The sequence below is a fragment of the Syngnathus leptorhynchus genome, chromosome 5 (genome assembly GCF_054491065.1).
Source record: "Syngnathus leptorhynchus isolate UIUO chromosome 5, UIUO_Slep, whole genome shotgun sequence".
NCBI classification, from domain to species: Eukaryota; Metazoa; Chordata; class Actinopteri; order Syngnathiformes; family Syngnathidae; genus Syngnathus; species Syngnathus leptorhynchus.
This window is the reverse complement of record NC_141199.1, coordinates 3323669-3341280: the sequence shown is the minus strand read 5'-3', so window position 1 is coordinate 3341280 and position 17612 is coordinate 3323669. Positions and strand designations below refer to the sequence as shown.

Here is a 17612-nt window from a genome sequence, read left to right as displayed (position 1 = left end):
GGTTTTGTTCTTTTTAATTTGTTTGTCTTGCTGTTGCTTATTATTATCTCTGTATGAATGGTTTATTAATAATTGATTCTAGACGATATTATAGATTAGAAATTGTCTTTGTTTTAATTGAACACAGTCTTTCACCGTTCATACATTTGTATGTTTGAATTATTTCTATTTGATACTAATTACTGAATAGTCATGTTGATTTAATGTGAAATTCCACAATTTAAATCAACAACGAAACCATTTTTTAACCAGCTGTCAATTGTTGGTATCTGTTTAAATGCAATGGGCGAGATGTTTATTTTTGGGGAAGACAATATTGTTGTTCTGAAAGCATGGTAATGTTACTCACAGGTAGGTCATCCCACAGCTGACTTTTTTTCATTTCCAACGATGGCTGTGTCAAGTCAAATTTTGGGATGGGGAATCCTGGAATTGCGTTGTGAAGATGGAATCCAAATGTGACCAACCAGATGTTGATATCTCAAGAGACAGACAGAGCAGAAAGCGTTAAAACATGCTTCTTGCATTTACAGTCCAAGCGAAAAAACCTCTCGAGCTGTACGTGAATTAGTTCACTGAGTTAATTGTGCTGCTTTTGCAATCTAAGACAAGACACTCATGTTTTTTTCCTCACATGGCCAAAAACACTGCCATTTCAGCACAATTACCAAGCACAACTTGGGGTCATCATCATAGCTTGTCACGCCAAACAGCCAAAGGGTGTTCTAATTCACATTCAGCAAGTCAGCGTTGCTTCTGTGGAATTCTTTGTGAATGATGAAGACCCAACAGCAGTCAATGTAGTTTTAACTGGTTGATAACGCATGCTTTATTTCTTGCAGTTGTACCACTGTCTGCTGTCCTATTCCATTCTGTGTTTGTTCAGTTTCTTTTTGTGTCACTTCCCCCCCTGGGGACATTAATACATTTTCTACACTGCGGTTGGGTTGTTGGTCAGTCGTACCATTACCACATAAAGGCCTCTTTGTTTTCATACATACACATGGTTGAAACGGCCGCATTGGAAAGGTACTTGGGTCATGGACTAATGACGGATTGGAAAACTTTGGTAAATCGCCCATCTCTGGTCATTAGTTTGAGAAGAACAGTATCATTAAAATTGCCAATTTGCAGGCTATCAAAGAAGCCAAAGCTCCACAAATATTTCATCGTTCTTCAGCTTTGTGAAAACGAGACATTGCCAGCACATAGGAAAGCCTCCATAAATTTTGGTTCTTTCAACAAGTGGTAGAATCAGGAATTGGATAACCCCCCCCCTACATTTGTATCGTGGTTGAACCAAATACACAAATGCATCTTAACTACAACTGGATGATGACGATAAAGATGTTTAATCCATTTGTGTGAGCACTTGAAGCACATAACCAAATTTAAGTTACATAATCACAGCCTGGGAAACCCACTAAGCAATAATAGCGATAAATGTTTAGATGGCAAAATGAGTTCTAAACACAATTTGTTATAAACTAGTTTTCCTGCACTGCATGTCAAGTACATTTTTCATTTTAAATGTAAAACAAATATGTGTTACCTGTCACATATTCTTTGACTTGATGAATTTTGCTGATGGGGTTGTTACCTTGGAACATGTAAAGATTGAAAGGATGAGGGTCTTTACCAACTCTGGTCCATGCGCTGACATCAGGGGTTGTCCACCTACAAGATAATACATCATAATTTGACTAATCACTGCGGGTATGTAAAGTACAATCACATACTTAGAACAAAGTGAAGTAGAGTGAATTTTCAACTTACCTCCCGGCGGGAATGTCATAGTCTCTGTCTCCGAAATGTAGCAAACGTGTCAGAGGATCATACAAGCCTCCGTGGAAACCAATTACCAGCACAAAGTCTGTGTTTGAATCAAAATAAATCTCGCCGTACGCCGTGTACTGCACCTACAGGGATTAATAAAGGCCTCTTGTCATTTTGAACATTAGTAGGCTTCAACTGCACACCAACATTATTTTTTTATTCATTATGTGCCAAGCAAACACACATGCAAGCTGCTTTCACACTTGAGTCTCTGCAAATTGGCGCATCAGAGGCAGAACGGCAGAGCTGGGATTTATTCGCCTGTCCCATTCAGACTAGTCCCACTGAATTTATTTTTTTTGCCAAGGATATGTGTGCGTTGCACAGCTAACATAGAATAACATTGACATAATTAGATGCATGGAAATCTCAGCGTGACAGTGACAATTGCTTTCAACACAAAGGGCAGAAATGTCGGGTGTCAAGCTTCACGTTTGCTTTGGCAAACATGTTTGGGACATAGTAATAACACCCCTAAACTTCCTATCCAAGAATTCACCCTGGTGTAAAACTAATAAGAGATGACACAAATACCTGTTTAAGTAAGAGTCCATTGTTGCTGAAGACAGCCAGTGGAGTGCCAGTGTTGTCACATGCAATATAAAACTCTTCTCCACTGCTGATTTCCATAGCAAAAACATGACCCTGTGCAAGAAATTTTTTTAATACACATTTAAAATATACTTATAGTAAAGAAATTATGACATTTTGCCATCAACAGTTTTATTCTAGCCAATAAAAATGCCATACTTGTTAAAAATCTTACAACTATAGATTTAGAGTTATGAGATGTTATTCTAGCCTAAGTGGTTGTAGCTCTCCTTGTAAAAAAACTACAATACAATTATAGCAAGAGTATCTATTTGAACAATATATTTGTTTGTTTGATTTGGAGTTTCTCTCCATAATAATTCTCCCCTACCTTCATTTCTAATACAAACTCTGTATAATCATTATATTTGTTTGTGGTCTCGGGAGGGGAGCTCGCTGAAAACAAACTGTCATAAATTTAAAACTGAGAGCTAAATACAATTCCAATAAGCCAAGCACAGATTCAAATGAGATGTTTTAGATTTCTGTTTAATAGATTTTTTTTTCACCCTGTGAAGAGCAACATAAATATCAGGGATGAGAATGGGAAATGTGAAAAAGCACGGAAAAGTAGCAGGGGGGTAATTACATTAGCTACATTAGAATTACATTAGCTAACATTAGCCATTGTATTCCTTTGTCTGAACAAAGGAATACAATGGCTATTATCAATGGAGACATAATGAACACAATTAAACTATTAGCTAATATTAGTTAGTTAATCAGTAACATTAGCTTACATGTAACATCATGTTACTTTCTAAACCCACGTTTGAAAAAGTAAAAACGTAGCTTTGTGTTTTTGTTTCAATGTGCTCCTTTAATGTTCCTAGCGCCGCGACCTCCATAACTGACCATATCTTGACAGAGAATACACAAAACCTTCCCTGGGACATCTACTTTACGGATATGTTCAGTCAGGCACGTGGTTACGGACTGTGTTCCGAGATGTACGATGACGCTGTTCTCAAGCCAGGCCCATCTGAAGCAGTTCTTGATCCTGTTCGACTTGTCTATTTCCCTGGCACGATCCTTGTCTTTTTTCTCCCAAACTTTTGCAATGCTGGCGAAAACTTTTATTGAGTAGGCCCTAGATCTATCTAACTAAATAACTCGTCTACGAGTGCTGAAAGCCCAATCGCAAATTCATATTGTGGGGGTGTAAAACCACTTAGTTCTCGGTGTAAGTTAACAAGTGGAAATGATGTGACGAAATGCTGCCGAAAATAAGGCGGATGTTGTCGCATCACTGCTGCCAGTGAGTTAGGTTTACAGAGGCAAGTCGATTTCCGTACTCACATCTTAACTAATTTTGTGTTGAGATGTCCCTAAAGATGCTGTTACGGTGGGCGGGGGACTGCTCGCGAGTCACCAAGGCTAACGTTGCCCGGCCAGTTGCCCGGCCGCTTCCCACTATGTATAAAAAAATATATTTTCTCATCGGATTTACACGATTCACGAAAATGATACTTTCAACGGAAAAAAAACACGGAAATACGCGGATCCGCCGAAGATTCTCAGCCCTGGAATATGTTATAGGTCTTATGTTACATGTTATATAGTAGTAACAAATGAGCGCAAAAAACATCCGGACAAAAATATGGAATTAAAAAAAAATCCCATTTTAAAGGTAGGCTCCAATATTTTATTTATATATGTGAATACATGAATCCATTTAAAAACCTTTGTGATGTCTGATGTCAAACTTGTTGGACAAAAGGACAATAGCTAAAATTTTGGTTTGTACAAACCCAGTCCTACCAGCTTTTTTAAGGGAGAACAACACGTAAAAACAAAAACAACAGTTACCTGCAAGTCGTAGTAAAAGGAGGTAATTTCAGAGCTTGAGTGGTTATAAACATGTGTGATCCTGGTGGGGTAGTTCAGGTCAGCATAAAAAAACTGCAGATGTTGTCCTAGACTGTTCCTTGCTGCCACTCGCCTACCCAGACCATCATAACGGTACTGGATGGTCCAACTACTGGCTTTACTGTAGACCCGAACAAGAAGACCTAGGGTAATCAACAGGCAAAATAGCAAAATTGTATTATTGGTACTTGGACTTTAGAATTATGTTTATGATGAAAACTTTATGCAATGGCATTGGATTTCAAGAAACAAAAAAAAAAACATTCTTTCAGTAAAGATTTAACATGACTAATCAAAAAATCAAACATTATGATTGAACATTTTAATTAACACAAGGATTTTCTTCATCTGAAAAATACATCTGTAGTCTAAGGCCTAATGTATACCAAGTTATATGGCTGAATGCGACAGAACAGGAAATCTCCCACCCGCACTCCAGGCTATTGACTCTCATGTATATTATATACCATATTTTTCGGACTATAAGTCCGGGTTTTTTCATAGTTTCGGGGGGGGGGGGGGGGGGTGAGTTATACTCAGGAGCGACTTATAAGTGAAAATCTTCAAAGATTTTTACTTGACACATTACTTACTTACTAGTATAGTTGATCACTTCACATGTTATTTTCACTTTAGACCGCATGAGGGCGCACTATGGCTGTGGAATAATTGGAGCCTCACTGACAATGAGTTCCATTCACTGACTTCCGGAGTCGGGAGATTTAATGATTTGGAGTGAAACAGATGATTCGATAAACTTGTTATTTATAATATAGTTATTTGACATATAGTTTATTTAGAGTAGCAACATGCATGTTGTTAGACTTCAGTAGCTTCCGATTGTCTCGGGAGGCCGTGAAGGCAGCAGGGGGGGTAGGAGCGATCCAGGGCACGTGCATGTGTTGGCTCATATGTTGAGCTCTTGATTTGTGAAATAAAGAGCCGGTTACCAAACCCACGTCTTGCCTGGTACTTTGGTAAAGCTACAATATAGTTATATACTAGATCTGTGGAATAATTGGGGCCGCAACTGACAACCAGGCTGACAAAGAGGCTGACGTCAGCGGCACACGTAGATCCGGAATCGACCGCTGTTTTTTGTTTTTTTGACAGCGGATGAATATTCCAGTGGATTGAATGATTTGGAGTGACACGGATGGTTCGTTAAAATACTTATTTATATTACATTTATTTGATATATCTAATCTGACGTCAGCAGCCCACGTAGTTCTGGCATCAACAGCTGTGTATTTTTCTTCTTTTTTTTTTGACACAGATGATAAATATTCCAATGGATTTAATGATTTAGAGTCACGGATGGTTTGTTAAAATTGTTCTTTATACAGTGGAGCCGCAGTTTTCGAACACAATCTGTTCCAGAAGGTTGTTCGAGAAGCGAATCGTTCAAATTCCAAATCCTGTTTTTTCATTAGAAAAGATTGCGGAAAAAATTAATCCGTTCCGAGCAAAATCGTGCAGCGTTTCTGGCTTTTTTCACTATTTTACACCATAAACTGTATAAATAAGTGAGTAAGTGATATATAAATGAATAATATAAATAATAAACTGAATTAATAGAGTAGGCTAGGCTGGGGAATGTATTGCCGTATCTGTAGCAACTTACTTGTGTGTTTCATTCTAATATTAAAAGATATCTTTTTAAATTGTGAGGGGGGAAAAAAGCACATCAAAAGATTTTTTTTTTTTTACCAATGAAAGACATTTCAAAGATCATGTGAAAGAAAACAGCAAAAATGTTTTCTTATTTCAAAATAAAAAAAACCCTGCAGAAATTCTAATGAAAGATAACATGCAGTATACGTACTGTATCAAAGTTCGTGTGCAGCAAAAACATTTTCTTTCATTTCAAAAAACAAAAAAAACCCTGCAGAAATTCTAATGATAGATAACATACAGTAAACGTACTGTATCAAAGCTTGTGTGCAGCAAAAATAGCAAAACCATTTTCTTTCTTAATTTCAAAAAAGAAACTGCAGAAATTCTAATGAAAGGTAACATACAGTGCACGTACTGTATAAAAGTTTGTGTGCAGCAAAAACAGCAAAAACATTATTTAACGTACAGTACGTATCCCCCCCAAGAAAAAAGTTTATTGGTCCCCTCCCATAAAAACATCAGGAAACTTTTCTGTAGGTGTGGTTTCTATCGCAAATCCTTTCCTTTTTCAAAAGAACCTATCAAGTGTAACTTGTTTCTGCCTTCTATTAAGAACTTTGCGGAAGTTGCTAATGACAATGTCATTAAAAGCATTCATAGCTCTGATGCTTCCAGCTTTTCGGGATGATAAAGTTCCACAAAGTTCTGCAGTTCATACCACATATCTTTTATGACAGCAGTTGGGGCATCCTTCCTTCTTTTGTCATCAGAAGACATTTCCTCCTCCAATGTCTTCTTCTGCTCCTCCTGCAGGTCCAAGAGTTTTTCTGTTGTAAGCTTGAGCCCATGTTCCTCCAGCAGCTCCTTGACATCATCGCTGTCCATCTCCAAACCGAGATGTTGACCCATATTAACAATCTCATCAATGAGTTGCCTTGACTCTTGAGATCCCTCCTAAACATCAGCAGCTGTGCTGGTGCTAGCAACACTTTCAACCCCTTCTGACTCGCTCCCAGTAACGCAATCGAGCCACAATTCCCTCCATGCCTAGTTCTTGGTCCTATACGAAACTTGGTTCCATGCTTTGTCGACGATGGTGATGCAGTGGTAGATATTAAAATGATGTCTCCAAAAATCATCAAGGGTTAATTGAGTGTCACTCGTGACCTCGAAGCATCGTTGAAAGAGGAATTTTGTGTATAATTTTTTGAAATTAGAAATGACTTGCTGGTCCATCGGTTGAAACAACGGTGTGGTGTTCGGAGGAAGAAACTTGATTTTGATGAGCTCAAATTTATCATCCTCCAAACCTGGAGGTTGGGCAGTAGCATTATCCATTTGGAGAAGGCATCGTAACGGCAACTTCTGCTCCACCACTTCTGCTTTGTATTAGACCTCCATATAACTGGCAATCTACTCTTCAGAGATGGGACCAAGTCACACCTGTGCAAGTCTCAAGTAAGTCTCAAGTCTTAACCTTAAAGTCTCAAGTAAGTCCCAAGTCATTTTTTTCTTGGGCAAGTCAAGTCAAGTCACAGATTATGTCAAGTCAAGTCCTTTAATAGGTCAAGTCAAGTCCAAGTCAAGTTATTGCAATTTTACCCGCAGAATCTGATTTTAGTAACGTGAAAAGACAAGATATCAGTAACTTTAAGTAACCATCATTGTCCAATTTGTCTAACCTGCTTAAAAAACAAGACAATAATTTGGATTTGCACTGTAATTATTGCTATTCAGTAAAATACACCTCATACAATGATTTATTGACAGCTCAATCTGAACAAATTAACATCTGCCGACAGTGTCTGACACATTTGAGTTGCAAATATGAAAAAAGAATCAGAAAAAAATTTGAAAGAAGAAACACACTAAAGAACATTAGAAACATTTTATGTTTCATCTGTAACATCTGGAGACACCATCTGGAGAGCTCTATGAACTTTAAACGGACAAAGTTTGAAGTTGTCGTCTGGCTGCCTGAAATGTTTCTGTTGCATATATTGCACTGTGCTCTCCGTCTTTTGCCGTCATAAAAGTAATTACGATAGCCGAAAGTGATGACTCGCGGTACTGCTCTCACTGACATGTTTGTGCATGTCTGATATAAAGGGGCGTGATTCTCCAATAAACATGTTGGGTACATAGAGAGGGCACGACTGATTGACAACGCCATTCTCAGCCTGCGCTCCTACCATGTTATCGATATATATTTTTTTTAATTATTATCAATTTTAATTCTTTATTTTTCAAACTGAAAACATAAACTAAATAACACTGAAGTCATTCAAGTCATCGTGTCTCAAGTCAAGTCCCGAGTCTTTAACTTCCAAGTCGAGTCTCAAGTTTATTTTTTGTCACAAGTCATCAAAACAGCGACTTGAGTCGACTTGAGTACAAGTCACAGTGACCAGCTCAGTGGCCTAGTAGTAGAGTGTCGGCCCTGAGACTGAAAGGTTGTGGGTTCAAACCCCGGCCGGGTCATACAAAAGACTATAAAAATGGAACCCATTGCCTCCTTGCTTTGCACTCAGCATTAAGGGTTGGAATTGGGGGGTTAGATCACCAATACACCACCAAATCACCAAATGATTCCCGAGCACGGCACCGCTGCTGCTCACTGCTCCCCTCTCCCCCAGGGGATGGATCAAAATCAAATGGGGATGGGTTAAATGCAGAGGACACATTTCACGACACCCAGATTTGTGTGAGACGATGATCATTGGGACTTGACTTGAGTCCCCATCTCTGCTACTCTTCATAATATACTGCTCAAAAAAATTAAAGGAACAGTTTTTTTTTTATCAGGGTATGGCATGAATTCAATTACACTTTCCTGATAAGGTTTTGGTCAGGCACGTGGCAGAGGGGGTTGTTAATCACTTTCAGCTGCATAGGTGTTGCTGGAATGAACAACAGGTACACTAGAGGGGCAACAACGAGATGGTCCCCAAAACAGGACTGGTTTTGCAGGTGGAGGCCATTTTAAGCTCCTCCCTCTTGATCTTTTTTAACTGTTTTTCCACAAGTGTTGGCTTTAGCAAGTCATTATCACGACTGGAAGCATGAGGCGATTTCTTAACCCTCCTGAAGTTGCGCAGATTGTCCAACTCCTCCAGGATGACATATCCATGCGTGCTGTTGCAAGAAGATTTGATGTGTCTCCCAGTACAATCTCCAGAGCATGGAGGAGATTCCAGGAGACAGGCAGTTACTCTAGGAGAGCTGCACAGGGCCGTAGACGGTCCTCATCCCATCAGCAAGACCGATATCCGCTGCTTTGTGCAAGGAGGAACAGGTTGAGCACTGCCCGAGCCCTACAGAATGACCTTCAACAGGCTACTGGTGTGAATGTTTTTGCCCAAACGGTCAGATGCAGACTTCAGGAGGGTGGCCTCAGGGCACGACGTCGTGTAGTGTGCCCTATGCTCACTACTCAGCACCGTGGAGCTCGATTGGCATTTGCCATAGAACACCAGAATTGGCAAGTCCGCCACTGGCGCCCTGTGCTTTTCACAGATAAGAGCAGGTTTACCCTGAGCACCTGTGATAGATGTGAAAGGGTCTGGAGAAGCCAAGGAGAGTGCTATGCTGCCTGCAACATCATTCAGCATGACCGGTTCGGTGGTGGGTCAGTGATGGTCTGGCAAGGCATTTCCATGGAGGGACGAACAGACCTCTACAGGCTAGAGAACGGCAGTCTGACTGCCATTAGGTATCGGGATGAAATCCTTGCACCCATGGTCAGACCCTACGCTGGTGCAGTAGGTCCCGGGTTCCTCCTGATCCACGACATTCCTGGCCTCATGTGGCAAGAGTATGCAGACAGTATCTGGAGGATGAAGGAATTGACACAATTGAATGGCCCTCACGATCACCTGATCAAAACCTGATAGAACATCTTTGGGACATAATGTTTTGGTCTGTCAGACGCCGCCAGGTTGGTCGTTAGACTTTGCAGGAGCTCACTGATGCCCTAAGACAGATCTGGGAGGACATCCCACAAGACACCATCCGTTGTCTCATTAGGAGCATGCCGCGACGTTGTCAAGCATGCATACAAGCATGTGGGGGCTACACAAGATATTGAAAAGAGTTTTGAATTGCAGAAATTGAATTTAGGCAAAATGGACGAGCCTGCCACATCATTTTTTTCACTTTGATTTTTGGGGTGTCTATGTATATACTGAGTCCTCTGTAGGCTGAAAACTTTTATTTCCATCAAAAGATGTGGCATCCTTTTGTTCCTGAGACATTAAACTGTCCATATCAGGATAGATGGAAGTGTTCCTTTAATTTTTTTGAGCAGTGTATTATTCACAGAATGGTACACAAGAAGCGGCTTCATTTTACAATCGCCGCTTGCATTACCACAAAGCAAAAGAGTAAATCTGTCCTTCATAGGCTTGTGACGCAGCAGCGACATTTCCTCACATGTGATGTAGGTACTTTGTGCCATTTTCTTCCAAAATAGACCAGTTTCATTGCAGTTAAAAACTTGCTGGGGAAGGTATTCCTCGGCCTTGATATATCTGGCGAATTCCACTTTAAACCTTTCTACAGCCTACCTTTCTTTCCATTTCTCTTTCTAAATTTGTCGAACCATCCTCTGCTTCCCATGAAAAAAAAAACTTCAGGAACCAGACTAGGGTCTTTTTTTTCTCCAGGTCCTCAAAAAGATGTCTCGCTTTGGCACAAATGGTGCCCTCAGTAACAGTATTCCCCAATAACTGTTGCTCATTATTGAAAATTAGCAAGAGGTTTTCAACTTCTTCCAGCACCTGTGGCCGTGTTTTGGTAAGCGCAGTCGCCCCTCTCGCAACATTACTTCCTTTAAGAACGTCTTTGTTTTTCAGGATCGAGCATATTGTTGATTTTGCCATGGAAAACTCCCGCGTCATCTCTGACAGACGCACACCGGACTCGTATTTTGTGATTAATTGTTTTTAAATTCAACCGATTTGCGCACTACTTTCCTCTTTCCTTTCAGCTTTACTGCTGCCACTTGCTTCCTTTGGAGGCATGATTAGAGTTAATGCGATACTCAGAGTAACGAGAATGTAATAACGAACGGAGTCAGCGCATCCTCTCGGCTCATCTCGCGAGGTTCGAACACCGAATTTTGTTAGACAACCGAAGCAAAAAAATTTAGAATTTTTTGTTCGAACACCAATTTGTCCGATAACCGGGACATTCGAAAACTGAGGCTCCACTGCATTACATTTATTTGATATATCTAGTCTGTCGTCAGCGGCGCACGTAGTCTTTCCGCCGTCAACAGCTCTGTGTGTGTGTGTGTGTGTGTGTGTGTGTGTATTTTTTTTTTTTAATGACACAAGACGAAGATTCCGATGCATTTAAAGATTTGGAGTGACACGGATGGTTCGATAAAATTGTTGTTTATATTATTTTATACGTAGTTTATATATTGTTATATGGGCCTGTGAAAAAATTTGAACTGCAACCCACTGCTGACGTCGAACTTGTTTACATAAAGGAGGACAAACTCGATCAATGGCTTTAATGATTTGGAGTGACACAGATGGTTTGATATATGTGTTATGTTAAAGTCATTTGAATGACTGTTAATGTTACATCAGGCCCATTCTCAGCTTCTCGTTTGTGTTATGTCACGTTAGCATACCTGTTGTTGCTGGTTCATGTCTGTTTTTGGTGTTGGATTTTGTCAAATAAATGTCCCCCAAAATGCGACTGAAACTCCGGAGTGACTTATATGTGTTAGTTTTTCCTCTATATTGTGCATTTTATGGCTGATGCGACTTGTATTACGATCCGACCTTTAGTCTGAAAAATACGGTACATTGTATATTGTATATACTCATAGCAATACTCATAGCAATGGGAAAGCTGTGACCCTGAGTGTTCTTTTGGATTTTTAGACCTCATATACATGTATACTATTGCAAGGCTAAAAATAAGTGTTTTCACATTGCTTTTTGCAAGTCAAACATCTCATTTTGTGCCTCAAAACTATAATGAATAACAAAACTGATCAAAGATATTTAAGTGTTTGTGATATGCCAAAATAGATACAGTGGGGAGAACAAGTATTAAATACACTGCAGATTTTTCAGGATTTCTCACTTGCAAAGCATGTAGAAGTCTGTAATTTCTATCATAGGTGTATCAAGTTCTGTTTTACTGATGTATCAAATATTTATTTCAATAAAATGTAAATTCATTATTTAAAAATCATATAATGTCATTTTCTGAATTTTTGTTTTAGATTCTATCACTTACAGTTGAAGAGTACCTATAATGGAAATTACAGACTTCTACATGCTTTGCAAGTGAGAAAACTTGAAAAATCAGCAGTGTATGAAATACTTGTTCTCCCCACTGTAGGAGTAAAGAAATAATTTCAAAATACTTTTATTTTTATTGTATTGTAGCTAATAGCTACATGTCTGACGTTTTCAACTACAGCATGAGCATTGTTAAAAAGCTTCCATCAAAAGTGACATAATTTATATGTCAAGTTGTCATTTGAAACAATGTCAACTTTGCATCAAAAGTGACATAATTTACCAAATGACACTTAATGATATCTGTCATAAGGATTCATTCATATTCATGACAGGTGTCATGTCATGAATATGACAGTCTTATGACAATGTTATGAACAAAATTCAAATAAAGTGTTACCGATCTTTCTTAGCTTTATTTTCATTGATCACAGCAGGATGCTCATTCAACATGAACTTTCATCGACGATTTATGATGGACATGTCCCAAAAACATTTGCGGGTGGGCGAGGGTGCAATCTTTGTGGACATCTCGCTCACTGCCCCTCTAAACAGCGCTGACAGCGAGACCTTAATACCACTGAGCTGCAAACAACTACGAGTTTTTTCAAAGGTAACGAATGTTGCATTCTCCTCAGGGTTTGTTCGAGGTCTCAAATGTTTGCCAAACTGTCACCAGATGTTTGCCTGTACTTTTCTTATCTGAAGGAAATTTCGAGCATGAACATTGGTGAACATTTGCAACCTTGAACAAAGCCTGATTAACCCTGATGTGAATCAGCATTTTGCTATCTTTGCCAAGAGTAGGAAATATTTTCCCCTGAGTGGGATAGGGGCTTAAGGCTGCTACTAGTGCAACTAGTGCATTGAACAAAAAAAACCAAAAAAAAGATCATAATGAAAGAGCGGAATTGCTTCAGAAGTAATCAATAGCACTGAAACATTGGCAAGCTGGTTGATATATTATTAATCTGAATGTTAAAATCTGCAGTGTTATTGAAAGGGTTAGGAAAAAGTAGTTAATTTGAGCCTACCCCCAAAAATTCAAATAAATTATGACGAGTCAAACGTTGATGTGACTCTCATGTCCGTGGTGAGCATGTATTGTGTCACACATCAACATAGTCAGCATTACATTGGGGTTAATGACATTTATGGAAATTGCATATATTTATTTATCAGTTCAATCTTTATTCATTAGATGTTTTTCCTACCTTTGGAGTTATATTCAAATATTTCTGCCCCTCTCTGTCTTAGAAAACCATCTTCATCCAATTTGTACTGAACATCACCCAGACGAGTGATTCGATCTCTGAGGTCGTAACGGAGAGGTGTCAACCGACCACTGTTTCCCGGATTCAACAGATGTAAATTCCCATTTAGGTCATAATTATACCTGCAAGTTTAGTTTGTATGACTATTAACAACATAAATCTTTTTTAAATGTCATTATAAAAATCTTATATGGTGACCTTACCTCCACATCATTTTATCATTGAGTGAGACTGTCTGCAACTGTCCATCAACATCATATTCATAGCCATATTTGGTCGTATTGGCAAATGGTCCAATCTTAATCTCACGCTTCGTGACTCGTCCCATGTTGTCATACTGAATGGTGATCCAGTACATCAGAGATCTGAAGATCTCATACTGGATCTCTTTGATGCGACCATGCTGATCAAAGTGTTTGGTGTAGGTCATAACTGCTGTGGAGATTATCTAACAATGGAAGACAATCAGATGTTTGAATTCCCAACTTCTTCAATGTTTCAAACTCATTCTGCAGTCACGTGTGTCATGTTCACAACCAGCTAATTTTAATGTAGGACTTTCATACTATTTCCCCCAAATTAACCAAAGGTGTCTCACCTGGTTGATGTCATAATAGATGACTCCAAACTTTCCGAATTGCTCCACTTTTCCGGATATGTCATCAAATTGATAGAGATCGATTGGCAGTGGCGTTTCATTGATTACAGCCTGCATACTGGTGACTCTGAAACTGTTGTCGTAGGTGTAGTCAAAACGTGCATTCACCATCCCATCCTCACTGAAGCGAAATATTTGTCGGTCAACCAGTGGGCCAATTTGGCGGTATCGTATGGAACATATAAACCCTTCAGTCTGCAAGTTGACTGTCTTCAGCACACCTGCCGTCTCATCATATGTAAAACTGACGCGAGTTGAATCATACAGAATCTCTGCCATCTTGTTCTGAGAAGAAAGAAAAAACAGTGTCATATTGGTGTGCGACAATGGATACTGTCTACATCCTATAAGCTTCTGTGTAGTTTATACAAGCTGTCAAACATTCCTGTACATTCACCACTGCAGCATCTATGAAAGTATATCAGACCTCCAACACCCTGGAGACTGCCTGATATTGCTTGTCTGCTTTCTGATTTCCCTGTGCATCATTGATTTCACTCTGGTGTCAAAAACCAAACAAAACAGAAACCTGGCGCAAACATCCATCTTTGAGTCCTTTGAGTGAGTTCTCTATACCATTGAGACTATACTATAATCTGCAATCAGACACTATGTAAAAACTATATGAAAGAAAACAATACTCCTTTTTCTATACACAATAATACATAGTTCATGTACTATACACACACACACATCTTACTTTCCGGACTTTAAGTCGCAGTTTTTTTCATAGTTTGGCTAGGGGTGCAACTCATAATCAGGAGAGACTTATATGTGAAATTATTTACACATTATTACTTGACCATTAACACATGACTTACTTTCTATAGTTTAGTTGATCACTTCACGTTATTTTCACTTTAAACCGCATGAGGGCGTATTAGGCCTGTGGAATAATTGGAGCCACAACTGACAATGAGTCTGACTTCAGCGCTGCATGTATTTCCAGAGTCAGCAGCGGCGTTGTTTATAAGTGACACGGAGGACAAAGATTTTGATGGATTTAATGATTTGGAGCGACACAGATGGTTTGATAAACATGTTATTTATGTTATAGTTATTTGAATGTTACATAAGGCACGTTCTCAGTTTATGTAACATTAGCATAGCGTACTGTTTAGCCTGTTGTTTCCTATTCATGTCTGTTCTTGGTGTTGGATTTTGTCAAACAAAGTTACCCCAACAATGCCACTATATATATATATATATATATATATATATATATATATATATATATATATATATATATATATATATATATATATATATTATATATATGCTAAAACCTTTAAATAAATCAAATGCACACACCTGTCTGCGATATTTGTATAATATACGCCGTCCAGTTCCAAGATGGGCAACTCTAAGGAGCTGATAGAAGAGAAAAAAAACATCATAACATTTTCAGATTATACAACATATTTGTGTCTGGACAATGTCCATCACCTAAAAGCAGGCATGTGTATGTTTTTCAATAGTTAACACAGTTACCAGGTGTTTTAATCACACATAATTTCATAGTAATACTTTGCACACCTCTGTAGTGTCATTAATATTCAAGGCTGTCAATTTATGACCAAATCTTAGATTGAGATTCTCAATTCCTTGAAAAAAAGGTTTGCATTGTTTAAATGACAAACTTAGCCAGTTACTTTTGGGCGATGAAATACTGTGAACCTTTTGAACTGTTTTTTAATGTCATTATGATTTTATTGTTCATAAACTTTACTACAATATACAGTCTTTACTACAGAATATTAATATGAAACTTTATTAAATTATTATACGTTTTCACGGCAGCTTTAGTTTTAGAACCTCCAAACAACACATTCTAGGAGATTGAAGGGTTTAACCTTTTGTTTTATATCTATCGAAAAAACTGTTTAATTTGTGTTCATTTTGGCATAAGATGTTTAGTTAAACATCTGGATTACTTACACGATTCTGACCAGTGTGGCTGCTTGCATACCCACACACTTCCTGATCAGTGATTTGAGGTGAGTATTATTGCGCACATTCCTTATTGGTGAGTGTTTGTATTAGGCGGCTATGGCAGGAACGGGTCCTCAGATGTGCACGCCCCGGACCGACTTTCACTGCCCACCGGGCGTGAGCTTTGGCGTTACTCCTGTTTCCACTAGATCTTTTTCTTCAGCATCACAAATGAAAGTATAGTATGAGAGTGTGAGATCGGACAGAAACGTGCGAGACTCTCACTCAAAGCCCAAGCGTTGACAGCTCTGAATATTGTATTCACTGTTGTCACTCCATCCGGAGTTGGAAAGTCCATTAGGACTTTAAAAATATTTTCTAAATTTTAGCTGTCATTCTATCTGTCACAATAATGTGACCAGCGCAGTGCAGTTGCACGGTCGGCGGCGCGCTACGGTTACCTGTTCAGCAGTGCGCTGCAGTTGTGCGATTGGACAAAATTAAGCTTAAAATTTGGAAAGTACATCAGGACTTTAAAAATAGTTTGTAAATTTCAGTGATGGCTCTGTCACAAAAATGCGACCAGCGCAGTGCAGTTGTGTGGTCGGCGACGTGCGACCTTCTGGAATGGATTGTGGTCGAAAACCGAGGCTCCACTGTACAAACTTTTCCTTGTTTTATGGGGACTTGTTATTCACGCTCACTTTTTTTGTCTTTGTAAAAGTAAAATTACGTTGCAGGTATCAAACACATAGGCTGCTTAAAAGGGGCTGGCAAGTGTGCAAGAATTCATGAGCCCTGGAGTATGTTGACCAAAGCATATAAGGAACGGTATATGCTTAAGATATTGTTTTATTCTTAGGCTCTATATTCTCTGAAGCTACTTTCAGGAAAAAGTGGATATCTATTGCACAGTTGTACTGTATCTAATCTAAACCTGCCGTTGCAGCAAATTACGTAAAAGTAATGTCCATATCCATTGGTACTGGGGTACACACCTGTCCATCTTCAGAATAGTCCACAGTAACTGAGGCGTTGCTCTCAGGTGGAGTGTAGATATTTCTGTAGTAGCCAATGGATCTGATGGTCTGCATGGTGTGTCGAGCCACGCTTGGCATGGTAACAGCTGACAAGCGGTCCTCTGAGTCATAATCGAAAATGTACTGGTGTTGGCTATGCAGCAGTAACACCATGGACTGTTGAGACAAAAAGCAACAGTATGTAACATATCCACAATACGGCAAGTAGGGGTATGGACAACATACCTTAAATGACCTTAAGAAAATGTGTATGTGTGTGTGTGTGTGTGTGTGTATATATATATATATATATATATATATATATATATATATATATATATATATATATATATATATATATATATATATATGCCATCCTAAAAGCAGTAAAGCTATCCTATCATAATAGCTTATAATAACTATTGTTATTCCCGTCCTTTATTATTAATGTGAAGGCGAAGGAATTCCCACTTACCATAAATTCCACATTTTCAAATTTGAAATTCCACCAAATTCTCCAAAATTGCGTTTTTCACCTCTAAATTCCACATTT

The 17612-nt window shown here is 38.8% G+C and overlaps 1 protein-coding gene across 5 annotated transcripts in view; it reads right to left on the bottom strand.

Moving 5' to 3' along the window:
- tenm3 (teneurin transmembrane protein 3) overlaps nucleotides 1–17612 on the bottom strand; it is a 329857-nt gene that overhangs the window by 7243 nt on the left and 305002 nt on the right. For all 5 annotated transcript variants that reach the window (XM_085911853.1, XM_085911849.1, XM_085911850.1 and 2 more), the window contains 10 exons: nucleotides 17039–17236; nucleotides 15420–15479; nucleotides 14049–14393; nucleotides 13654–13898; nucleotides 13391–13572; nucleotides 4237–4439; nucleotides 2371–2481; nucleotides 1777–1919; nucleotides 1553–1677; nucleotides 350–480 (listed from right to left, as the gene is read on the bottom strand). In XM_085911853.1, the coding sequence (XP_085767979.1) occupies nucleotides 350–480; nucleotides 1553–1677; nucleotides 1777–1919; nucleotides 2371–2481; nucleotides 4237–4439; nucleotides 13391–13572; nucleotides 13654–13898; nucleotides 14049–14393; nucleotides 15420–15479; nucleotides 17039–17236 (1743 nt within the window). The remainder of the gene's footprint in view (nucleotides 1–349; nucleotides 481–1552; nucleotides 1678–1776; nucleotides 1920–2370; nucleotides 2482–4236; nucleotides 4440–13390; nucleotides 13573–13653; nucleotides 13899–14048; nucleotides 14394–15419; nucleotides 15480–17038; nucleotides 17237–17612) is intronic.